Here is a 25,019-nt window from a genome sequence, read left to right on the forward strand (position 1 = left end):
AACTAACCAAAGCTGCTACAGTTCCTATATATATATATATTGGAATCAGGCTGTCGTTATTAGTTCTAAGTAAGTAATTTATTCTCATTATTGTGTTCAAATTACAGGATATTACCCCCTGGGGAAATAATCCTGTGATTTGAAACGTAACAAAGAATTCGCATGGACAACAATAGGGTTCCTAAATGAAACTCAGAGCGGTCCCGAATGGAGCGCAGCTCCAGCTTTGCCTGGATAGAAAAGCAAACACACAAAGTTGTGTTTAAAAGCTGTTTTCCTTTCTGGTTTTCCTCCTCCAGCCCCAAGAGAGGGGAAAAGGGGCTGCTCCTCTTCACCCGGGGGGCAGCAGGGGGTGTTTTGGGGCTGTGGGTCCATGTGCTGTGCAGCCCAATGGTGCGGCTGTGAGACACACGGAGCTCACGGAGAGCATCGGACCACCGAGAGGAAAAGAAAGGAGAGGGGAAAGAAATAAAACCAGAAAGAAAAAGAGGAGGAAGAGGGAGGGGAGGGAGGAAAATGAGCTACACTTGTAACCTGATTACAGCAGCCAGCTATGTGTGCGAAATCACAATGCGGCTCTATAATTAAATCTCCCTTTCCCCCCTCCTGCCGCGCTCTTTCCTCCAGCGGGCGCGGTACAAAAGCCGTCGTTAGGACACGGCATTCCAGCTCCGACCGGAGGGGACGGTTTTGTCTACGGCTGCTGGGATCGTCTTTAAGGAAATCATAATTAGGAGCCGGGAGCTGCTGGCTGGAAGGCTTTGTTGGGCACAGGGGCTCTGCTGGAGGAGCTGCGGGTGCCGTGGGGCTGTGCACGGGGAGTGCGTGTGTTGGGGGGGGAGAAGGACCATGGGGCGGCCGGGGGGGGGGTTTGCATTGGATATGGGGACCCTCCTGCAGCCCCTGGCACCTGTGGGGTTTGGGACGAGATGGTTTCTGCCCCAACAGGTGTTCCTTTAGCATCGTTTTGGTACCCGGTGTGGGTTATTGCGGGGCTTTGGTGGGTGCCCAGAGGGATAAGGGAACCAGAAGAGCTCCTGTGTGTGGGGAATGCCATTGCAGCGTGCTTTTCCCAAAGGTTTCTTGGCATTTGGCTTCTGGCCCCATGGCCATGTGGGGATGCCAAGGAAGGCAAGCAGCCCCCCGCTGTCACCTCTTTGCCCACTGAGGACATTGGTTTGCTGGGCGCTCCATCCCCACCTGTGTGACACCTGAGCTGGGTGGCAGCTGTGGGCTCAGCCCCCGAGGCCCCTTTCCCCGCGGGCAGGTCAGTGCTTGTTGCTTTGGGCTATTTCTGGGGACAGGTTTTACTTCCCATCTCCCTTTCACTTGTGTCTGTGGGGAGGCGGATGGGTTCACGGCGCTCTCAGATGGGGACGGCAAAGTTTGGGGTGCACACACAGCAGCGACAGCCCCATCCGCAGGGGAAGGAACAGCCTGGAGCATCAGTGCCCACATCTCTTCTTTTGGGGACACGGTGGCACAAAGCCGGACCCCACACCCCAGACCCACAGAGCGAGGTGTGGGTTCGGGGTATTTCCCATGCGTTTCTCTGCTATAACACCACATCTGGCCCTCCAAAAGCTGAGGGCTGCCTTCTCCTCACCCCGCAGCCCAGTTCTGGTTAGGGCTGGCAGGCACAAATCACAGCCCTGGGACTCACGTTCAGCTCAGAGCATCCCTGTGCCAGCATGGGTGTTTGAGTCATGATTTGGCACTTAAAAAATAAAGAAAAAAATGAAGCTTTTGATTGGGTTAAAGGGGAAAGAAACAAAATAAAACGGCAGAACCAAACAGCCCCAGAAACCTGCAGCTGGGATCGATGGAGAACGCCATCCCACACTGCTGGGAGTCCCACATCCCCCCTCCCCAACACCGGGCTGCCCCCCAACAGCGGGGTGTGCAGGACCCCCCTCTGTCTGCAGGGCTGCGTCAGAGCTCCCCTTCTGCCTTCCATCCCCTGTTTGGTGTTTGATATGGGGGGAAAGGGGCCCCCAGCGCCGCGCCGGCGATGAGGAAATGGGGCAGAGCCGTGCCAGCTCCGGCCGTGCGTCCGTCTGATTTATGGCCTCGTTGCTAAATCCGGGCGCTGACTGCAAGCATTAAATATAGCTCCAAACACCCTGCAAACGTGCGGGCAGCACGGCACGGCCTGCCCCCCCCCCGGCCTCTGCTTTACGCGTGTGTATGGGGGGGTCGGGGCGTGGGGGGCAGCCCCATAGGAAAGCGGGGCGTTGTGGCTGGGGGGGCTGGTTGTGTTCCCATCCCACCCCGAGGTCCTACCTGTGTGCTGGGGGGGGTCAGCGCTGCGTCCTGCATGCTCCCCTCCGCTTCCATTAGGGGATGGGGGGAGGGAATATAGGATAATAAAGTGGGGGGGGGAAAGAAAGAAAAAGGGAAAAAAAAAAGGGGGGGGAAAACAGGAAAATGTGGGGGAAAAAAACCTCAAGAATAACGAAGAACGGGGAAAATATGGAATAAAAATGGGGGAAAAAAATAAGGAAAAATGGATATATATATATATTTTTTGAGTAAATTAAACGGCGTAAAAGCCAAAGGGCTGTAGGGGGGAGGGGGCGGACCCTCCGGCGCTGGCCGCGATAGAATTAAATGGACGGCGCTGTGTGGGGGGCGCTGAGCGCGGCGCCGCGCGGGGCGGCACAAAATGGCGGCGGCTGAGGAGGAGGAGGAGGAGGAAGGGAGGCGGGGAGGAGAAGGGCGGGTTTTATTTTCCTCGGGTTTTTAATTATTATTTTTATCCGGCACCATTTTTAAGGAACGCAGCCAAACCCCCTTTATAAAAGAGACGCGTTTGTGTGTGTTTTTAACGATAAAAAATAAGAATCCTACAAACAACCCCCAACGAAACCCCCCCTCCGTCCTGCCCGCCCTCCTCCTCCTCTCGGCGCTCTGCCTCAGCGCGGCACTTTTTGGGCTGAAAAAACGCCGCTTTGGTGACCGCCACCCCCCGCTCTGCCCCTCATTTCAATGTTTGGAAGCGGGAGGGGGGCGATGGGGGGTGGGAGGACTCGCCCCCCGCAGCCGCTCCCCCTCAAAGGGCGCTTTGTGCGCGGCGGGGCCGTGGGAGAGCGCCCGGCGGCCGTTCCCTCCTCAGCGCCCGCAGGGGGGGAACGGGCCGAGCGGGGAGCCTGGAAACGGCGCAGCCCGGCCGGCGAGTGCGAGCAGAAAGCGGCGGCGTGGGGGGGCCTGGAAACGGCCGCCTGTTTACCCACGGCTGAGCGGCGTGCCGGACAACCAATAAGATGGCGGAAAGCAGCCGTGATCCCGCCCCCCGTGTGGGGGGGGGCGCGGCTCGCGGAGAACAATGCGCGTTTCATGGCGCGGCGCCGCGCTCCCCTCCCCGCGCTCCGTGTCCCTTTATACCGCCCGCTCCCTTTATACCGCCGCCCCCTCCCCCTCCCGCTGCCCACGCTTTTTTCCCTAAGCTCCGCCGAGCGCCGCGCGTGCCCGCTCTCCGTCTGCGCCGCCGCGGTCGTGGAACGCGCCCGATGCCGCTCGGCGGGGCCGGCCCGGCGTTCCATGGCGCGGCCAACGAGCCGCCGCCGCCCCCCCGCCCCTGAGCCCCGGCCCGCCGCGCCGCCCGCACCTCCCGCACCTCCCGCCGGGCCCCGGCCCGCCGCGCCGCCGCCATGGGCCGCGAGCAGGCGGCCTGAGCGCCAGGTAGGACCGCAGCGGCTCCCCGGCCGTTCCCGTCTCTGTCTCCCCGGCCGTTCCCCGCTCTCGTCCCGCTCCGCTCCCGTCTCGTTTCGCTCCGCTCCGTCCCGCCGCTCTTTCAGCTCTTTCCCCACCTTCCTCCCCCCTTTTCTCTCTCCCGACACTTTTTTCTCTCCCTTATTTTCTCTTTTTCCTTTTTTTTTGTTTTTTCCTTTTTTTCCTTATTTCTTTTCCCCCCCATTTTTTACCATTTCTCCCCGTACTTCGGATCTTTTCCCCTTTAACCCGTTCCTTTTCTTCTTTTCCATCTCCCTTTTCTCTTTTTCCCCCCGTTCTTATTTCTCTCCTTCGCCTCCCATTTTTCTGCCTTAATTTCCTTCTCCCCTCTTCCTTCCACGTTTCCCATCTGACTTTTTCCCCTCGTTTCTTTCCCGTTTTCCCCTATTTCTTCCCCTATTTTCCCCCCTCGCCTTTTTTTCTCCCCCCTCTTTTTCCCCTCTTTTCTTTCCCTCGTTTTTTTCCCCATTTCCACCCCTTTTTTCCTTTCGTTCTGTTCCGTTTTTCTCCCTTTTTCTCCCTCTATTTTCTCCCCTTTTCCTGTTTTCTCCCCTTTTATCCCATTTCTTTCCCTCCTTTTTCCTTCTCCCCAATTCCCCCCTTTTCTTTCCCTCCTTTCCTCCCTTTTCTCCCCTTTTTCCTTTCATTTCTCCACTTCTCCCTCGATTTTTCCATAATTCCCCTATTTTTCTCCCCTCTTTTTCTCCTTTTCTCCCCTTTTTTCCTTTTTAACCCTTTTTCTCCTTTTCCCCCCAATTTTTCCCCCTTTTTTCCTCTTTTTTCCCCTTCGGTTTCCCCCATTTTTTCCACCTTTTTTCCTTTCCCGTTTTTTCTCCTTTTTCCTTCCCCCTTCCTCTCCTTTTTTCCCTTTTTTCCCCTTTTCTCCTTTTCTTCCCCATTTTTTCCTTATTATTTCCTTTATTTTTGCTCTCTTTTCCTTCCCCCCCATCCCTTTTCCCCCTCTTTTTTTCCTCCTCTTTTTTCCTCCCCTCTTTTTTCCCCCCCGATTTCCCCCCCTTTCCCCTCTCATCTTTCACTTTTCCCCTCCTTTTCCAACCCTCCCCCCTTTACTTCTCTCCATTTCCACCCGCTTTGTTTCCCTCCGATCCCCATCGGATCCCGTCTCTCGTTCGATGGCTCCAGCGGGGCGGACAGACTCGCTCTTATTGCGGCCGTCCGTGCGGCTGCGGCCCCGGAGCGGAGCCGTTCGTACGGAATGATCCGAGAGGAGGAGAAAGATTTCACCGGGCTCCTTCTGTACCTTCTCTTTCCTTTTCTCTCCCTGTGTTCCCTCTCCTCTCTCCGCCATTATTGCCATTATATTTTATTCTCCTTTTTTTTTTCTTTTTATTTTTTTTCTCCCCTTTCCCCTTCCATCCCCCCCTTTAATTCCTCCTTTACGTTCCTCGTCTTTTCTTCCCCCGCTATTAAACCTCCCTTCCTCTCCGCTCCGTTCCCCGGGCGGCTCTGCCGGCCGCTCTCCCGTTCTGACCGCCGCCCGTTCTGTGTCTCTCTCGGCAGGCAGCACCGAGCCGGGGGCTGGCACCCTGCACCGCGCCATGGCACGCTCGGACTCCTTGTTCTTGAAAACCATCTGATTTTTTGGGGGGAGAAGAAGCAGCAGAAGCAGAAGAAAAGAGAGAGAGAGAGAGGAAAAAAAAAAAAGGGGGGGGGCGGCGGGAGGGAGGGGGAGAAAACGGCAACGAACGGCGACAGCGATCCGGGAGACTCCTGGAAGCCGGCGAGCGGATGATGGATGGCCGAGACTTCGGGCCCCCCCCCCGCTCGGCGCACGGCCCCCCCCCGCCGCTGCTTTCGGGGCTGCCCATGGACGGGCACCGCCTGGCCGCCGGCCGCCTGCCCCCCTCCGCTCCCCTGGCCGCGGGGCTGCCCGCCGCGCTGCAGCCCGGCAAGTTCCTGGCGTCGGGCATCGGCCTCCACGCGCACCCGGGTAAGAGCGCTGCGAACCGCGGTGGCCGGGTTGGATCCTCGTAAGCCGTGCTTTGGACCCGAGTCGGACGTAGCCGGGCTTTAAACCCCGCGTAGACGTGCTTTAAAAGCCGCGTTTTGCTGCGCCGACATCGGCGCGTTGCGACCCCGAACGCGCTTCATCCTGAGCCCCGAATATAGAAGGGCTTTGAGCCCCAAGTGCCGTGTTTTGGAGCCTGCATATGTACGCTCTCCATTCCCTAATACATCTGTTTTAGAGCCCCGCATTCTGTGCTGTAAACCCCATTTATGTACCCTTCGAAGTCCCGGATATTCACGGCTCGCAGCCCCACGCATCCGTGCTTTAAATCCCATATTATCCGTGTTTTAGACCCTAAAAAAAATCAGTGCTTTAGAGCACGGATCCTTGAGCTTTTAAACCCCAGACAGATGTGCTTTAAAACCCCAACACCCGCAATCCTGCCCTGCCGATCCCGGTGTTTGGGAGCCACAAATAGGTGAGCTTTAAACCCCAAATAGCTGTGCTGCCGAGCCCATATATATATATATATACATATATGTGTGTATATATATAGACATGCTTCAGAATCGCAGATATCTGCTTCAGATCCCAAATATTCATGCATTAAGCCCCACACAGACACAGTTTAAACCCCGGATACCCGCGCCTTCAAGCCTCGAATATTTGTGCTTTTAACCCCAAAAATTGCTGCTGCCGAGTCCCGGAGCTCCACGCTTTATATCCCACATACACACACTCTGCAGTCCCAAATCCCAATGGTTTAGAGCAGGAATATCTGTGCTTGAGACCCCAAAGCGATGTGCTTTGAGCCCCCAATAGCCGTGCTTTGGATCTGTGTTCAGAGCCCAGCTCAGCGCTCCCCAGCCACAGGGATCCGTGTCTGCAAGCCCAGATCTGTGTGCTTCGGAGTCCCAAAAATAGACATTTTAGCCCCAAATATCTGTGCTTTTTAAGCCCCCAAATCCACACTGTTAACCTTGTAATTGAGCGCTCCAGAATGTCGAGTGTTTGTGCTTTCGATCCCATACGTTGGTGGATTAAAGCCCAGCTATCCGTGCTCCGGAGTCCCACATATGGGAGCTGTAAACCCCAGCTGTGTGCTCCGCAGCCCCGATCGCTGTGATCAGAGCCCCAGATCCGTGCCCTGGATGCCGGTCAGGGCTGTGCTCTGTGCACGGCTGTTCCTAAAGGCTTTGCTTGGGTTGAAGGGGGGTTAAAACAAAACCGAACAGGGAATGCAAGAAAGAAAACGATGGGAATGTGGGGAAAATGGCTGCGATTTATGGCCGCAGTTCGGGGAATCTCAGCCGTGTGGAAAATCCCTTGTTGGCTGCGGGGCCGTCCCTTACAGAGCGGGGAATGGAGGGCGGGCTGGGGGCAGCGCCGAGGGGAGGCGGCGATGTGGGGCTGCCCCCCATCCTGTTACCTCCGATTCTTATTATTTTCGTTACGATTTGCTTTTATTTTTGCTCTCTGTCGCCCAACCCGCCCAGCCATTTACAAACATATCCTCTTTTTTCCCTTTCCTTTTGCTTTTTTCCCCATCTCTCTGCTTGCCCCGTGGGCCGTCGGGCTCCATCTCCCTCTTTCCCCCCTTGAGCCGCCGCTCTCGTGGCGCGGTGGGACTTTGCCCTTCGGATTTGCTTTACTGCCTTCCTTTCTTTCGTTCCCATTTTCCCCCCTTTTCTCCCTCTTTTTCCTTCCCCCTCTCCCTTTTCTTTCTCCCCCCGCTTTTCCCTCTCCTCCCCCCTTTTTATGTCCCCATTCCCGTCCTATTTTTGCCCCTTTCTCCCCCCGTTCTGACCATAGGGGTGGTGCTGTGTGCTGCTGAGGAGAGCAGCACGTTTCCCAACCGCAGCCTTCTGCTTTTCTCCCGGTCCGCTCAGCTCCGTATCCGTGAGCGCAGTGCCCACATCTCAAACCAAGGGCTGCACATCCCTCCGGCAGCCCTGCCTGCTTCCTCCCTTTTGCCTTTTATTTTAACCCCTTTTTAATCTGTTTTTATCAATATTTTAGCTCCCTTTTTATGCGTTTTCCTCCCCCCCCCCCGCCTTGCATACAGCTCAATCTGCAGTGTTCCAGATGGACGCTGTGCGCGTTGGGTTGCTTCGCGATGGGTTTTTTTTGTTGTTATTTGCCCCCAAACCACCATTTCTGCCCCTTCCCCTCCATCCCTGCACAGCTGCGGCTTTGTCACCCAAGGAAAGCGCTGAACCCCCATCCCGCTCCCACTGAGCTGCAGGGATTTATCCGTCTATCAGTGTAGGATCCCAACCCCATCGGTTTGGCGTTGCTCTGTGTGTGTTCCTCCTTATTCTTTGCTGTTGTTGTTCCATTTGGGTTGTTTTTTTGGACGGGAGCCTTGCGCAAGGGCCGAAGGGCGGCAGGCGGCAGCCAGCGCCTTTAAATAGAGCAGCTCCGGCCCCAGCTGTGACCCCCCTCCACCCGCGGCTGTGTTGGAGCCATCCCAGCTCCCTCCTAAGATAAGTACCCACAGAAAGGCTTCATGTAGGCAACCCCCGACCTGGGGCTTGTTGGGGAGGGCCATTGCTGGGGGTGTTGTCCTGGGACTGGGGGTATTTTCCCAGGGATGGGCTGAGGGCGATGGCGGCAGTGGGGTTTGGGCTGCAGCGGATGGAGCTGGGGGAGTGGGTCTGTGCCTGGTCCCCATAGGGGGTGGTGTCCGACTCTGTCCCTTCCCCGCCCCATTTTGTGCTGTTCTTGGCAGCCCTTGTGTCTGGGGGGGGTTGTGGAGGGTTGGCTGCAGTCAGGAGCAGAGTGTAGTAATAACAATAAAACTCTGCTTTCCCCGTGGGCTCGGGGTGCTCTTCTTGGGTGTGTGGCTGGGCTGTGTGTAGGTGTTTGTGTGCTTCCCTGCCTGCACAGGAGATGTGTTGGGGTCTGTACAGCGAAACATGGAGATTGATCAGGGCACTCCTGCCTTCTGGTCCAACTCTGCCATGGGATTCCCAGTCTAACCTGGAGCAAAGAGGAGACCCTCCCTCATCCTGCAGGGGAGCATTACCACGCCAGCAAAGCTGCAGCCGTCCTGGGAATGGTGGCAGAGCAGCAGAGCCCTGCTGGGGGTGTGGGTCCATGTGGTGCTTCTGGGGAGTTCTGCTGTGGTTTATAGCCCTGAAATGGGGTGCTCACCCCGGGGGTGTGCGAAGTGCTTGGTGATGCTGCTGTGGGTCTCTGGGGTTTGGAGTGAGGCGGGGATGGTCTCTTTGGGTTTGTGCTGGGAATGAAATGAGGGGGATAGGAATTTTTTTGTTGTTTTTGGAGGGGGTCTCTGCAACCTTGTGCTGTGTGTTGGGGATGGGAGCCGGCCTGCCAAGGTGGGTTGGGCTGTAGGGTGGTATTTCTGTCCTGCAGGAGCTGTGTGCCACCCTCAGCCCCATCCCGAGTGCTTGGTGTGGCTGGGCTGTAGGGCTGCAGAGGGCACAAGGGCTCTCCCAGAGCCAGGTCCTGTAGCATTGCCCTGTATTTTAGGGTTCTTACTCCTTGAGCTGTGCACGGCTCTGCTTCTGACCCACAGTGTTGGCCGAGATGTGCTTCATTAACACAGCTTCGTTAGCCCTGCTCCTAACAGCCATTCTCTGCTGCAGAGCCGTGCCCTCAGCCCCGAGCTCTTGGCAGAGCCCCAGTGACCTGGTGCCGGGGAAGCCCTGCCCCAGGATGAGGTGTGGGAAGGTCCCGGTGCTGCTCCCGGCGCTGGTGGGATGGGAATGGCCGGGAATTAATCTTGCTGCAGCCGTGGAGAGCAGGTCTGCATTCCCTGCTCCTGCCTCCATCCATCTTCCCCCGCTGCTGAACGCGGATCGCGGCTGGCGGTTCGCTCCATCCATCGCTGCCCCCGCGCCGTTCCTTTCAGCACCACCCCCTGTGGTTTGGAATATGCTTTTAATACATTTGCTTTAATTGCTTTTAATTAAAAAAAAAGAAATCCAATAAAATGAAGCGGCTGGCGTTGCTTGGGAGGGAGGAAGGAAGGGGTTCAGAGGGATTCGGCTCTGACTGCCTGCAGTGCGATGGCATCGGCTGTGTGCGGACGGAGTGGTGCTGCCTGCTGTCTGATGTGTGCAGGGCTTGAGGGCTGGGTGCTGTGCCCTGCCCGGTGTTGAGAGAAGGGAGAAAAAGGTGCTCGTGAGCTGCGTGGCTGTTCCTTGTTTCGTTGTGTGCACACATAGATGGAAACACACGTAGTGCTCCAGCGGCATCGGGAGCAGGTTGGGAATCTGTCAGGAGTCCAAAGGCTTAAATCCGAATATGGATTTGTGTTGTTCATTGGGAATTAAAGCACAGCGCTCTGGTGTTTGCCCCTGTACTTATCTCCTGGTGTTGGGATGGGGACCAGGATGGTGGTGTGTGCGATGTACAGGAGAATGTGGGAATGGAAAAGGGACTGAACAAGGGTTGAGCCTGGGTGCAGACAGCACGTTGGAGCCTGGGTTCATAAGGAAAAGCAGCTTACGGGATTGCAGTGTGTCTGCAGGGACATGCAGCACTGCATTCCCAGCTCCGTGTTGTCCAGAGCCAGCAGCAGTGTGCAGGTGGCACTCACTCAGCCCAGGGCTGGGCAGTGGTGTTCGGTTTCTCAGTGGGAAGGAGGGGCGGATAACGTGGCACGGTCCCATTTAACCTGCTGGTGACCTGGTCTGAAGTCATTGTGGCTGAAAATAGGCTGTGCTGCCTGCAGGGCACGGCTCGTGGCTCTGGGAGCTCTCTGAAGCTGCTGGAATTGCTGCTGGCAGGTGATGTGGGGCCGGTGCTGTGCCGTGCTGCAGTAATGGCCCCCACTGGGTGCCCGTGGCTCTCCTGGTGCTGCCTAATGAGCTCTGCTATAACGATCATGTGGGTGTTGCTGGGTTAATTGTGCAGGAGCCCGGGCTTGATGGTTTGCCGCTCCTACACTGGTTTTGAGTAATTAAAACAAAATGAGAATAACAGGAAGGCATTGGGTGAAGTTTCTTTGCTTAGCACGGATGCAAATTGTGCGTGCACATGGCTGGTGGGACCAGTGCTGGCCTTAGGGCCCCCATACAAGACAGCTCCGTCCCCAGGGCTCCTACGGCAGTGGTGGCACCCGGGTGGCTGGAGCTATCCTGGGCAGGGCAGCTTGCTGGCAGCAGGTGCTTCATTCCTGGGGATTTCAAGGAGGAATCTGAGAGTTTGGGTGCAGAACGTGGAGCTGGAGGGTGCGGTTGGAGGGAGACGTTGTGCAGGGAGAGGTTTGAGGTGGTGCCCATCAGGGTGTTGGGTTTAATTCAGCAGGAAACAGGAGGCATGTGGTGCAGCTGGGGATTCGGGCAGGGGACTGCTGTCACCAGCGGCGGTGATGCAGGAGTATTGACACCTCTTGGGCTGATTTTGTGCTTTGGGATTAATGTGGGGTGCATGCATGGGACTGGGCTGGCTGTGCCTGTCCCGGGCTGCATGGTGAAGCCTGCATGCACCCGAGCACACCAGGGCTGCCAGCCCCAGCAGGCAGAGAGCCGTGGAGGCACGTCGCGCTGCGCAGAAGCTGGTTGCTGCTTCCCCATGGAGCTGTGCTCATAACACGGCCAGAAAGAACAGAGCCAGCAGCCTGGCTCACGCCTCCTGCCCTCTGCATCCTCCGGGCTGGGTGGGCCGTGTGCTGGGAGCAGTGGGTGCTGGCAGAGGGGGGGGGTCCGCCTGGTGCTGCGGTGCTGACGCAGCTGCCAGCAGTAGTAAATATTGAGCAAGAGCTGCTTCAAAATAAAACAGCCTGGACAGCGAGGTTCCTACATGGAGTAAAGCAAAGTATAGAGAAACAATAGATGTGAGTGCCAAGCTGGATTTGATTTAAAGAGGTGCATTTTGCAGCTGGAGGGAAGCGGCGTGGTGGTGGTGGGATGTCAGACTTGAGGGGTTGAGTCCTTCAGGGCATGGGCAGAGTGGAGGCTGTAAGTGTGCATTAGGAGCAGCTGGCACGGTGGGGCTGGGCTTTGGGATGGGAGGGATGGATTTGGTGGCACAGTGCAGCAGTCTGGGTGCATGTGATGCAGGGCTTTGGTGTCAGCCCCTGGGGGCTCGCATCGCTGCTATCTCGTGCGTGGCATGGAGTCAGACTGGCTCTGGTGCCTGGGGTGTCGCTGCAGGGAGGAGGTGGCAGAGATTTTCGCTCTCAGCTGTTGGTGAGCTGCAAATGTGTGTGTGAGAAACAGCCCCCGCCGTGCTGCTGCGGGATGCAGCTGGGAGGTGGGGCGGAGGGTTCCCAAAAGGGTTCCCTCCAGGAGGGTGCTGCTGCTGGCACCGGGATCGGGGATGTGCAGTGATTGTAGGCTCAGATCGAGGAGTCCTGGGGAGCGTGTTGGGCTCATAAACCTTATGACCCACAGCCCCTTGCATCACAGCACAGTGCTGGGGGAGGGGGCGAGGTGGTTAGCAATATTTCATCACTGGCAGAAACCCATAACGGACAGATGGGCCCACGGGGGAGAATTACTTCACCTCTTCCAGGGCCTTCTGATGGGGCTGCGGCTTCTCCAGTGAGGAGGGCTTTCCCTTGTGATCACCCCTGGTCAGGGCTGTGTGCTTCCCTCCTGGCTGACAGCAGGGACCAGAGAGCTGAACACAACCGGTGCTTTGGGGATGCAGCTTCTTGGTGGTGCTGCTGGGTGGTTGGAAGCTGGGCACTGTGGGGCTGAGCTCCCCACAGGGCTGCACCCCAGCAGCGCTCCCCCAAGTGAGGCTCTGGCGTGTGGTCGCTGCGGTTGCTGCTATCTCAGCTCCCCATCAGCCCGTGCCCCGCTCGGCGGTGAGTCACAGGGCCCTGCCTGTTCCCCTCTGCCGCTTTGGAGAACCAAAGACGTTTTCAGTGGGGTTGACACATCTGTGCCCATCAGGTTCCTCTAACAGCAGCCCTCAGTGATAGTGATGGATGGCTTCATTGACGGCTCCTATGCAACATGGGTACGTTTTACCACTGGGGAGCTGGATGAATGTAGGGGCAGTGGATATCCCAAGGGTGCTATTCCCACCTCCCTGTGGCTTCCTCGCCCCACGTCTACCTCGCATGCCATCAGCAGGCTGCAGGAGCGTGACTCAGCCTGCCGAGCCCTGGGCACATCCCTGGGCAATAAGCATCTTGTGCCGGTTCAGCGACTGCCCCATCCCCGGGCACATGGCTGTGGTTTCTTCTTCTCCCCTCCCTTCCCCTTGGCAGGAACCCATGGTTGGGGTGAGCGCTGCGTTGCTCACTGCGGTCGAGTTTCTCCCCTTGGCATCACTTTCTGGCACGGAGATGCAAGGAGGAAGCGGCTTGCCTGCGGCCACTGCTGCGTGCCCGGTGCTGCAGGACGTGCCCAGGGCTGCCAGGCAGCAGGTTTTGGGTGTGTGTGAAGCTTGGGGCAGCCAGAGGGCTGTGCAGAGGAAGGGGTGCTCTGCTGTTGTTTGGGGGCTGTGTTTGTATTGGGAAGGCTTTGACAGGGAATGGATGGGTGAATGCAAGCCGGCAGCTTCTCCCCTTGCACTTAGCAAGGGCAAACGGTGCCGATGAGGCTGTCTAAATAACGTGCGGTATTGACTGGCTCTCACAGATGGTGCCCCACGTGCAGCTTCAGGGGCTGAACTTCTCTCTCTTGGTTTTGGTGTGGTTTTGTTTGGATCCGGCTGAATGCCTGAAGTTTGAAACACGTCATTATTGCCTGTTTGCTGTCAGTGAGACTGTAGGGTTTTGGGGTGGTTTGTTGCTGATGAGGTCTGCAGAGAAGCTTGCAGAGGGCTCCACTGGCTCCTTCGGACTCCTGATGGCTTTTATGCAGTTCCTAAATGTTGACACCGACTGGATTGCTGCTTCCCCTTCTGCCCGTTCCTGGTGCTGTGCGGTGCTGGGTTTGCAGTGTTGCCGGGTGCCATTTGGTGGCAGTATTGTAGAAGAATTATTTCCTGCAGCCAAGAGCTTGTTTGGTTCCTGATTTTATTATGCCTATTCATTTACGAAATGCTGCTGATTTCCATGAGGATGCTGGGGGCTCACTCTGTGCCCAGGACAAAAGCCAGACCTGGGAACATGCTGTTCTCTTGTTGGCCGATGGGTGTTCTGACGGCTTTCAGCTCAGTGTTGCCATCCCCCAGGATAAGGTGCTGTTTTGGGTAGGTGTGGTGCTGTTTTGTACCAGCTGATGGGGATGGTGCACTTGTGCTTCTCTCAAAAGCTGGTACCAGTGCTGGGATGGGCTGTGTGGGTTTGCAGCCCACCAGTGGGTGCTCTGTGGGGTGCTGCTGTGCATGGGGGACCTGAGCAGTGCTTCCCGTGCTGCCGCGTGTCCCCACAGCTGGCATGCAGGGGACCAACAGCTGCAACAGACAGTGCTTCGCTTGGGCTGAAACCTTTCCCTCTTCTGTTTCCATCTTCCTGCAGGCTTTTCCCATCTGCCTAATGGGCTCTACCCGTCCTACATTCCCCTGAGCCACCTCGAGCCCCCCAGTGCTGGCAGCCCGCTGCTGGCCCAGCTGGGTCAGCACAGCCTCTTCGAGTCGCAAAAAGGTGAGAACATCTCTGCATGTCCGGCCCTTCCTTTGGGGATGGCTCAGCAGCTGGAGCTGCTGGGTGTTGTGATAACCCAGGGTGATAACAGCCCTCAGTTTTTGCAGTACCAAAGTCTTGAATGTGGCATTGCTGTGGGGAACCTGGCCGGGTCCCTCCTTGCAGCCCCCACTTGCATCAGTGTGCGTTAGGGGTGGTTCTACCACCTGGAGGTCCAGGCATGGTCATCCTCACAACCTGATGCCCTCACTGAAAGACATGGAGGCCCCGGTCTGTGTCCAGTGAGGATCTGGAGCACAGGTCTCATGGGGAGCAGCTGTGGGAGCTGGGATTGTTCAGACCAGTGGAGAGGGGGGCTCAGTGGGAGACCGAATTGCTCTCTCCAGCTCCCTGAAAGGAGGCTGTGTCGAGGTGGAGGTTGACCTGTGCTCCCAGTTAACACTGACAGGACGAGTGGTGATGTCCTCAAGTTGTGCCAGGAAAGGTTCAGGTTGGGTATTAGGAAGCATTTCATCTCTGGAGGAGCAGCGATGTACCGACAGTGCTGCCCAGGAGGCGGGGGAGTCACTGTCTCTGGAGGTGCTGAAGAACCATGTGGATGTGGCACTGGGGGACGTGGTTTGGTGTTGTGGTGGGATGGGTTTGGGTCGGACTTGGTGATCTGAGAGGTAACCGTAACGATTCTGTTTGAGCCTGTGTAGGGCTGAAGGGTGGGAGGCAGCTGTCATCCATCCTGTTTGCTTTTGCTTTGCAGATGGGTTCTACCTATCCGGCCACGCAGCTCAGTCGGCCTTGCACCCACAGCCGCCCCTCGCGAGGAGCACAGGCGGCCACACAGCGGGCGCTCTGCTGCGGGAGAAGGAGCTGGGGCAGCTGCACAAGAGCTCGAAGGAGAGCCTGAAAGAGCCCGGCGGGAAGGAGCGGGGCTGCCGGACTGAGCTCTCCCTGCCCTTCGCCAAGAAGGAGGGCAGGCCCAAGGAGGAGCCGCGGCCCCGCAGCGTGGTAGACCTGACGCAGGACACCAAGCCTGACGGCGAGCGGAAAGTGAGCGTGGTGGAGAAGGCGGCGAAGGCGGGCGAGCGCCTGTCACCTTTTCTCACTGAGCACGTGCCAAGTCGGGGCGGGGGCGGCGGGGAGGCGAAATCCAAGAACCCGCTGCAGAGCTCATCCCTCAGCAACTGCAATGGCGGCGGGGATCCCGTGCTGAAGGTGCTGGGCGCCGAGCAGGACCGCTGCAACAAGGACCCCGCGCGGCACGATGAGAACGTGAGGCCTTCCGCGCACGCCCACGCCGAGCGGCTGAAGCGGGGCGAGACCCTGCTGCCCTCCGTGGGTGCTCTGCACGTCTCCTGCAGCTGTCCCTCCCCGCATCCCTCGCAGCCGGGCAAAATGGCGCCCGCTGCCACCTTCCCCCCTCAGCCCGTCCATTCCAGCGTGTACACCATCTTCCCGCCGGCCAAGGAGCTGGGAAGGGAGCACAAAGTCATCGCCCCCACCTTTGTGCCTTCGGTCGAGGCCTACGATGAGAGGAGTGGGCCCATCCAGATCGCCTCGCAGGCCCGCGACAACAAGGCCAAGGAGAAGGAGCTGGGCAAGGCCGGCGTGCTGCAGTCGCCCCCGGAGCGCTGCCTCGCTGACGCCTCCCGCGCGCTCCTCTCGCAGGACTTCTCTTGCCACAGCGATGCCAAAAGGATGGAGGCCCTGAGGGAAAAGGGTTCGGTGATCAGGGCCAACTCCATGGCTCTAAAGAGACAGGTCACTTCGGAGCCCTTCCTCAACCGGCCGGGGCTGGGCTCTCCGGAGAGCAGGGAGTTCCTGGCCTCCAAGGACTTGCTGAAATCGAGTCCAGAGGCGGAACACCGTCCCTGCGAGCGAGAGCGCTTCCAGCGATCCAGCTCCAAAGAAGCGGCGAAGGTTTACGGCACTTTGGACTCCTCTCGGCAGCACCTGGACCACGGCCAGCTGAAGCCACCCGAGCAGAAGTGGAAACCCTTTGAGATGGGCAACTTTGCCACCACGCAGATGGCGGTGCTGGCGGCGCAGCACAACCACGTCACGCGGGCGGAGGAGGAGGCCAAGAAGGTCTACCTGGACCCCAGCGGCCTGCCGCGTTCTTCGGTGGTGGGCTCGCGGGGCGCTGCCGACGTCCTGCACCCCACCTCCCACAGCGAAGGCTCGGCCATGCAGAGCCTCATCAAGTACAGCGGCAGCTTTGCCAAGGAGACTGCATCCCGGCAGAGCTGTGGCAAGAAGAGCCCCTTCGGCGGCTTGGGTAACATGAAGTTGGACTCATCGCAGCTGGGCACCTCCAAAGTGCAGCAGCTGCTGACGCAGCAGCCGGCCAAGCAGCTGAAGAGGGACCCCGAAAGACCCGAGAGTGCCAAATCCTTCGGCCGTGAGAGCATCGGCTCGCAGGGTGAGGTGGAGGTGAGGCACCTGCCCGTCGGCATCGCCGTGGCTGTGGCCCGGCAGAAGGACAACAGCAGCAGCAGCGGCGGCAGCAAGCTGGCGCCCAGCCTGGCGGACCGGGATCGCTCGCTGTCTCTCAGCAGCATCAAAGGTGGGTTCCCCACACCTGCCCTAGGGCTTTCTGTGTGGATCTGCAGCAGGTAGATGGGCTGCATTGGGTGTTCTCGGCTCCCTTTGCCTCGTGTTCCCAGCCAAGGTTTTGTCATAAACATTGCCAAAGTGAGAGCTCTTCCTTCCAGTGCTGTGCTGCCCTGGGGGTGTGGTTGCAGCTGTTCCCACTCTATTGGGAATGGTGGGACGGTGCTCTGTGTGATTTTGCTCCACTGTGGGCCATCACCTGCAGCCACGCTGAGCCAAAGCCCAGAGCCCACCAGAGCCTGTTTGGGGGCTGCTGGCTGAGCCTGGGAGCTCAGCCACCATGTGAGCAGTGAGGAGGAAAGGAACCCATTGCCAGCACCTCATTTCCCTTCTCTGTTTACCTCCCGGCACAGCTCCTTTCCATTGCTTTGACTCCCATGGATGCAGGGGGCAACAGAAACCCCACATCTCCCCATTCCTGTCACCTCCCTTCTCCCTTGGGAGCCGCTTGGGGATGTGGTGGACAGCACAGGGCTCTGCTTGTTCTGCCTTTCCATCGCCCAGACCCTCCCAACTCAACGTTAAATGTAATTTACTGAGCCCAGCTAAAAGGCTGCAAACAAGGGTTGAATTCTGGCCGGGCTGTGGGCCCGTTGCTAAGCGATGCAGTTGGCTTTCAGACAGAAAACAAGACTGCTTTTCTCCTCCTCTCACCCCCCAAATGCTGCTCTCCCCCCCCCCTTTGTGTGCCAGGAGATATTCGTCTAATAACATTAGCTCGCTTGCGCTGAGTGGACGGTGCTTGAATGTTTAGACCTTTTAAGAAGGAGAAAGCAGGCTTTAGTGGGCTAATCTGTAGTATTTGGCAAGTAAAATGCAAGTATTTAGTGCTGGGCATTGGTTGTCAGGGAAACGGACCTGAGCCTTTCCTCTCTGCATAACTGATTGAATTTTTCTATGCGCTCTGTGCGTCATGTTCGTATATATGGACAAAATGATCATTCACCATCCGAACAATCGTCGGTCTGTACGGCTAAAGGAGCGTCCCATTAGAGAGGCTGGGGAGGAATGGCACAAATTAGAAAGTCTGCGTGTGTGCGTGTGGGGGATGAGAAAAGGGTGGTGGAGCTGGCTGGGAATAGCAGCTCGCAGGTAGTGGGGATGGGGGGGGAGGTGAGGGGCAGCTGCTGACCTTGGAAGGCCCTCTGGGAGGGAGAGGTGTGCGCCAGTGTTGAGAGCATCTTTGCCTGCAGCCCTTGGAAGGAGCCCAGGGACAGGAGCTGGGAGAGATGTTGTCTTGTTGCTGCATTCCATCTGACAGTAAAAGCTGAGGGAATTGGAGACCTGACAGCATGAAAAACCACGGGCTGTCTGGGTTTGAGGAAATACACAGCGGGGCCCTCCTTCAAAAAGCTGCTTGTCAGCTGGGTGGACTGGCTGTTAGGGGGTGTCCTTGTGCCCAAACCTTACCCAGACACCAGGGCTGGGATTTAAGGGGTCACCCAGCCATTACATGGATGGGGGCAGCAGGGAAATGTGGGACATAGTGCATGTGTAAAAAACATAGTTAGGGATAAAGCTGCAGAAAACCATATCCAAAGTCAGATAGCTGAAGCCTTTAGGTGAATAAGAGTGGCAGGGCTGAGTGTTGCAGTGTTTGCTGCTGTGCAGGTTGCTGCCTTCCCTGCCAGGCTGTGCTTGTGGGAGCTGTTGTGATCTGGAGGAGCTCTCTCTCAGCCCAACAGCCAGCCCTTGTTTTGGATCCCTGCCCTCATCTGCCATATGTACCCTCGCCTCACCAGACCCTTTCCTGTTGCATGGGTTGGCAAGAGAGTGCAGATTGCCTCTAAGGGGCTGGGTTGCAGAACAGAACCTGATGTTTTTATGAGCATCTGCAGGAAGGCAGGGCTTTGGAGCGCACCCAGTGCTCCCAGTTTGTGCGAGCTTAAGGAGCCTCCTCGTGTGTCTCAGATCTCTCCCATGAGATGCACTGATCACAGCCGTGTGGTTTGGTGCAAGGGTTTAGCTGGATCTTGTTCTCTTCCAAGCGGGTGGTGCTTCCAGGATCCCCTCTTATCAAGAACGGGGCCATGCAGACGGCCATACTCGGTCCTCTGGGCCTTGAACTCGATTCTTTGTGCAGACAGCTTTTCCAAGCTTCTCATCCCCGATGGTGCTGGTTTGTCTCTTAGGGCACAGCCGCTCTGAAGATGACTGCGGGGACGAGAGGGGTCGTCACCGGGATGGCCACCTCCTGGCAGGGCGGCTGGAGAGGGACCAGGAGAAGCTGCTCAGGTGAGAGTTGTTCCTGCCCCGCGCACTTGTGTTCCTGTCCTCCTGCAGCACTCAGACCCTCTCATTCTCTCCCTTGCCTCCCCCATGACCAGAGAGAGCAAAGAGCTGGTGGATTTCGCTCGGATCCACCCCTCCGGCTGTGCCACGAACGGTTTGAACTCCAACCTGATGGTGACGGGAGGTCCGGCCTTGGCGGGCTCCGGGCGCTGGTCCACAGACCCGGCTTCGCACTTGGCAGCGCACCCCTGGCTCCCCCGAACTGGCAGCCCCTCCATGTGGCTGGCCGGCCACCCCTACGGTGAGTGCCCTAGAGGCACCCCAGGGTGCCCACAGCAATGTAACCCACTGCTGAGTGCCCAGGGAGGCTGCTCTCTGACCACAGGGGAACGTGATGTTTATGGAGCTATCAAACAGCAGATGACTTCTTGTGTGCATCCCCTCAGTTGTGATCATGGTGTTTCTTCTTCCAGGACTTGGCCATCCGTCCCTGCACCAGGGCATGACTCCAGGCTTCCCCCCTGCCATGGGAGGGGCCCTCCCTTCTGCCTACCAGTTTGCCAGAGACCCGCAGTCGGGGCAGCTTGTCGTTATCCCCAGTGAGCACTTGCCGCACTTTGGTAAGGACGTGAGCGTGTCCCTGACGAGGGGAAGTGGCTTTGGGGTTGGCTCAATGGGGATGTGCATATCCAGGGGGAGCAGAAGCCCCAGCTCTAGTTGGCCATGGGCTTGCTTCTTGTTACACTGCGCTTTGGAAATGGAGATGTGTTATCTTTAGGACCGGTTTCTCACCCTGTAGAAAACCCCATAGTGTTTGGCTCCCTGGTTAGGAGAATTTTCCCTTGGGATCAACCAAGGATGGGCAAGCCAAGGCTGAGAGAGAGCACGGCTAGTCAGATGGCTTCAGAAGCGGGGGAGAAAGACGACATGCTTTCCCCTTTGCCTTTCTGGTAGCATTTTTGCATAGCCTGATGTTTGTCATCCTCTCACTGTTGAATTGGGTTAGAGACCCTTGCCCTGAGCAACCCTTAATCCTATAACCTTGCTTGTTTTGCAGCAGAGCTGATGGACCGGGCTCCCCCGCTGTGGCCTGCCATGTACCCCCCGACCCGGAGTTCCCTGCAGCACGCACATCAGCTCCAGCTCCTCTCCCATCAGCAGCTGCTGCGGCAGCATGAGCTGTACATCCTGCAGCAGCAAGCAGCACACGCCATGGAGCTACAGCGGAGTGCTCAGCTTGTGGTACGTCCTGGAGAGCATCTAGCTTAGAGGTGAAAGCCCAAGGTTGGGCTGTCTAGGGGGTTTGTCATAGAAACCCCGAGTGGTGTCAGGAGAGCTGCTCCGTGGCATGGCTGTGATTCCTCCCCTGGGGATGGCTCTGCTTATTGAGTGCTTTCAGTCGTGCTCACCTCCAGGCAGACCTCCTGCAGTGGCTCAGAGGAGCAGCTGCAGCGCTGGCAGTGATTGCTCTGGGTCCTGGAGCCAGCTCCCATTCACCAGAAGGTTTTGGCAACCTTTAGCTTTCATTTGAATGTGTTTTGCACCCACTTAATTTTTGTAGTGGTCATCTGTTTTTAGGCCTTAGCTTTACATTTGTGCTTGCCAAGCTGGAGACTTAGAAATAGAAACTTTTTTTTTGGGGGGAGGTTGCATTTGAAAGCTGAGACACCCTTCCCATGACTCTGGATTTGGGGCTTCGTAAGAAAAGCTATTAAAAGCCTTATGATGAGTCCCAAAGGAATCTACATCTGTTTCTGCCAGTGCTTCCTATCAGATCTTCGTTCAGGTCCAGGAGGCCTTTCTTACCTCTGAGCCCTTTAACCCTTCTCTATTCCAGTACTCTTTCTGCCTGTGAGGTGTTGGTTTAGGATCACTGTCTCCCTCTGTCACATTGGCCTTAAAGTGGTGTTGCAGTTGGTAGCACATGTTTTGTTCCAGTTGGTGTTGGATAAAGATTTGGTTTCGTTTGGTGGTAGATCCGTGCTGCTTTCCAGGAGCAGGTGGAGATGTGCTGAGTTTTGCTCTGTTCTTATCACAGGAGAGGTTGAAGGCAAACGAACAGCGTGCGGATATGGAAGAGAAGGTGACGAAACGAAGCCTGGACAGTGCCAAATCGAGCCTGTCCTCCACTGCCCCGGGACTGGTGCACCGAAAGCCGCCCGTGCTGTCGCCCAGCGCCTCCACGTCCTACAGCAAGGCTGTGAGTCCACCTCCCCTCTCTCCCAGGGCCTCACCCGTGTCTGTGCTCAAAGCTGAGGTGATCCAAAAGATGGAGGAGCCACCTTCGCAGCCAGCCTACTCCTACCCTGCCACCCCCAGCTCCCACCCCTCCAGCCCGCCCCCTGCCTCTCCACCCCCTGCCCCTGCCATCCCTCCAAAGGAAGAGGCACCTGAGTCTGTGGAGAAGAAAGACCTGGAGTTGGAAAAAGAGGCTGCTGGTCCGTTTCAGGCCTTGTTCCAAGGTAAGAGAGCCCTGCTTTGACAGAGTCCCATTGTGTTTGTGCTTGCCTCCCTTTTTCTCCTCAACTCTTTCCTGCTTCCATCCCTTTCCCTAAAGAAACCATGTCGCACCTGTGTAAAAGGCAGGGGAGAGGCAGGCAGCAGGGTGCTGTGGTCAGCTGGGATCGTTGCCTGGGTTCTGGGGGCACCTGGTGCTGTGGGCTTTCTTCTTCCCTTGGGTTGAGTCTGGTTTGGTTCCTCCCGAACTGAAATCTCCATGGGAGGAGGAATGCAGGATGCAGATCCCACTGTGGTTGCTGGAGATATGCAGGAGGGATGTCTCTGGTGCTGTGGCCTGAGACAGAGGGTGGCAGCTTGGCCAGAAGAGGGCTGCCCAAGTAGCCACTGTGTGAGAATAGGAAGAGCTGTGAGTTGATGGAAGCGAAGGGGACCCATCCCTGTGCCTCCATGAGGGAAGCCACGTTGGAGAGCTTGTCACAACTTGTCCCTTCCAATGTCTTGCAGAGATCCCCCCGGGATATCCGTTCCAGTCCTTGCCTCCCTCCTTCGGCAGACACTATCCCTACCTCCTTCAGCCCACCGCGGCGGCTGATGCAGACGGCCTGGCTCCCGATGTCCCGCTGCCTGCCGAAGGCTCTGAGCACATGGAGCTTTCCCCCGAGGTCAAACCCATCCACCTGTCTCCGTCCAAAATGCTAGAACCCATCCCAACTGCAGCAGAAGAGGAGTCGTTGGAAGAGAGGGTGAAATCGGAAGTGCAAATGGAGGAAAGCCAAGAGGGCATCTGTGAGCAGGACATGGGGGCTCTGAACATCGCCACCACTGCGGCTGTACCAGTGCAGAATGTGGACAGCTGCAATTTGCTGTTGCATCAAGGAGAAAGCTTGGGTGCTATGGAGCAAGACCAGGAGGACCTCCAGAGCTGCCCACCTCCTTACCAGGTTGTTGCTTGCCAGGTGAAAGATGAGGCTCAGGCAGAGAACGAGGGCGGAGCAGAAACCTGCTCAGTGCACATGGACTATGACAGCTCACTAGTGCACACCGAGAACGAGACACCTGAGATGGACTTGACGCCCCAGCAGGAGGAGGCCTCGGTAGCCATAGATCTGCAGGGTGCTGATGTGCCCCGGGGCAGGGACTTTCCCAGCCTTCCCCCTGAAGAGAGTGAGCAGAGGCCAGAGATGCCCTCCTACCCTGATGAGGCAATCTCTTGCCAAATCCCAACTCTGGACATCAAGCCAGGCGACCCGCTGGCGGGGATGAACGCTTTGGTGGCTGCCACAGAAATGCCTCAGGCTTGTTCTTTGTTGACTGCTGCCAGCGTCACTCCATCACAGATGCAGATGGAGGTGTTACCTGAGCAGGCCTTGGAGCACTCCTTCCTGCAAGGGATCACTTTGCTGAGTGAGATTGCAGAGATGGAGCTGGAGAAACGGAAGCAAGAAATGCAGAGTAAGTGGTGGGAGCGAGGTCTGGCCTGCTTTGGGCTGGGTCAGGGGTGCCTGTGCTCTGTATGGACAGAGGAGCAGAGGCCCAGCTGAGATCTCTTGCAGCCTCAGCCAGGCAGCAAGGAGTGATGCCCCAAACTTCAGGCACTTTGGAGGGGCTTGAGGAGGGGATTTTGTTGTAGCAGGCTGAGCTGCACGTGGCAGCCGCACTGCTCCCCCCTTCCGAAGGCCCTCCCCATGTCTAGACAGTTCGTGGTATGCATAGTGGAAATGGAGCCCCACTTGCTGAGGGCTGCCAGGTTAACACCCTTCTGGCAGGGGCTGAGCCTGCAGTCTGTCAGGGCTTGGCACAGGAGGCCCTGGGAGCTCCAGATGATGCTTTCCAAAAGCTTGGCAGGTCCTGAAAGGATCTCACCTTCAGTAACTTCCTGAGATGAGACGTGGTGGGAGCTGCAAGCTGTAGCATGGTGGGGTACAACGGGACTTCTCAAGTAGGGGTAGAGGCTGCTTGAGCTGTCAGGGATTGGGAAGGGACACGAGCCTTTCCTTGTGCCCCCCAGAGGAGTAGTATCACAGGACCAACCTCTAGCATTTTTTAATGTCCTTCCCAGCAGGTCCAGAGAGTTTCCCTGTCCGGCCAACGCTGGAGAGTTTGCTGGCTGCCAGCACCCACATGCTCATGGAAGTACTTTCCACCCCCTTTATGGAAAGTCTGAAAACCATCCGGCTGCCTCGAGAGCTGAATCCCAACAAAAAGTACAGCTGGATGCAGAAGAAAGATGAGCCTGTGAGTAGCTCTCAGCGTCGCTGAGCCTGAAAAGCCACAGTGCATTTGTCCACCACTGCTTGCCCTCCCAGCTGCTGTGTGCCACCCTTCTGCGTTGGGCAGAACTTCCCTCTGTGTTCCTAATAGCACATGAGTTGGGATGGTGCAATTCAGCATTCTCTCTTGTTTGTGAATCAACACCATTGATCTCAGTGGGACCCTCCCTAGCCCTAGAAGTGGCGTTTGAAATACAAAGCCAGCAGGAACTCATATGTTACTGCTTTGGTGGGGAGAATAAGTAAAGATAGTGGCAGCGGGGTTTTTCCTTTCTTTTTCTTTCCTGACTCTTCCCTATGGGAGACGCTGACAAATTGTTTTGTAGCCAGCAAGTAAGTGTTCCAGGAATATTTTGATCTGTGTTTTTAAATAAGGGGGAAGAGACTCCATGGATGTATTTCACTCTGCAGGTTATTTCCCAGGGACGCTGCTCTTCCTCAGAGCTGAATCCATGCCCAGCCACTGAGCATCTTTGCTTGGCTGGTTTTGTTCCCATACCAGTCTGGGTCTGTGCTTGGTGGGGGCAAAGAGCACTCTGCTCCAGTATCCGCGCACAGGGTGTCATGTCAGGATGCACTGCAAAGGCACCGCAGCCTAGAATGGGGACCAGGACGTGCCCTGACCTTCTCCACCCCTCTTGCCTCCTCCCCCCAGATGTACTCTATCAAATCAGCCATCGAGAACATGGATGCGATGGAGCTGGACTACAGGATGAGGCTGGCAGAGCTGCAGCGGCGCTACAAGGAGAAGCAGCGGGAGCTGGTGAAGCTGCAGAGGCGCAGGGACTCCGAGTAAGTGGCAGGCTGTGCACTCGGTCTTTTCTTTTCCAGCTGGGCACCTACCACTGCCTCTCAGTCCAGGAGAGAAAGCAGCCTTCCATCCCTCCCTGTCTGCTCTCCTCCTGGTATGGCTCGCCAGAGCTTTGCACAACACACTCCTAGGCTATGTGACACACCACCCCCCATCACTGGTGAGCGCAGCTGGGAGACCATTGTTAGAGACATCCTTGGCTTCAGCAGCTCAGTGTAGCAGTTCGGTGACAGGCGAAGGTTCTGGGTTGGCTCCCGTTCTTGCTTGCTTTCTTTTCATTTTTTTTTTTTTCCTTTTTCTTCTTTTTGGATTTATTTACTTTATTATTTTTTTCCCGTTTGCTTTTTTGGTTGCAAAATTTGATTTTTTTTTTGTTTTTTTTTGTTTTTCTTTGCTATTTTTTTCCTTTTTGTTTTGTTTTTG

General features: G+C 56.9%; 1 protein-coding gene across 4 annotated transcripts in view; it reads left to right on the top strand.

Annotated features, from left to right (window-relative positions):
* The first annotated feature begins 3,376 nt into the window (after positions 1-3,376).
* TNRC18 (trinucleotide repeat containing 18) overlaps positions 3,377-25,019 on the top strand; it is a 46,998-nt gene continuing 25,355 nt past the window's right edge. Inside the window, exons 1-12 of one of the 4 annotated variants that reach the window (XM_072349025.1) lie at positions 3,377-3,681; positions 5,254-5,683; positions 14,091-14,216; positions 14,971-16,776; positions 18,956-19,058; positions 19,151-19,356; positions 19,529-19,675; positions 20,113-20,297; positions 21,094-21,517; positions 22,020-22,967; positions 23,575-23,750; positions 24,441-24,577. In XM_072349025.1, the coding sequence (XP_072205126.1) occupies positions 5,482-5,683; positions 14,091-14,216; positions 14,971-16,776; positions 18,956-19,058; positions 19,151-19,356; positions 19,529-19,675; positions 20,113-20,297; positions 21,094-21,517; positions 22,020-22,967; positions 23,575-23,750; positions 24,441-24,577 (4,460 nt within the window). In that variant the 5' untranslated portion in view covers positions 3,377-3,681; positions 5,254-5,481. Of the gene's footprint in view, positions 3,682-4,973; positions 5,684-14,090; positions 14,217-14,970; positions 16,777-18,955; positions 19,059-19,150; positions 19,357-19,528; positions 19,676-20,112; positions 20,298-21,093; positions 21,518-22,019; positions 22,968-23,574; positions 23,751-24,440; positions 24,578-25,019 lie in introns of those variants that run through there. The other 3 variants (XM_072349027.1, XM_072349028.1, XM_072349026.1) reach the window with 3 other exon arrangements.

This window comes from Excalfactoria chinensis, chromosome 14, assembly GCF_039878825.1.
Source record: "Excalfactoria chinensis isolate bCotChi1 chromosome 14, bCotChi1.hap2, whole genome shotgun sequence".
In the NCBI taxonomy this organism is placed as follows: domain Eukaryota; kingdom Metazoa; phylum Chordata; class Aves; order Galliformes; family Phasianidae; genus Excalfactoria; species Excalfactoria chinensis.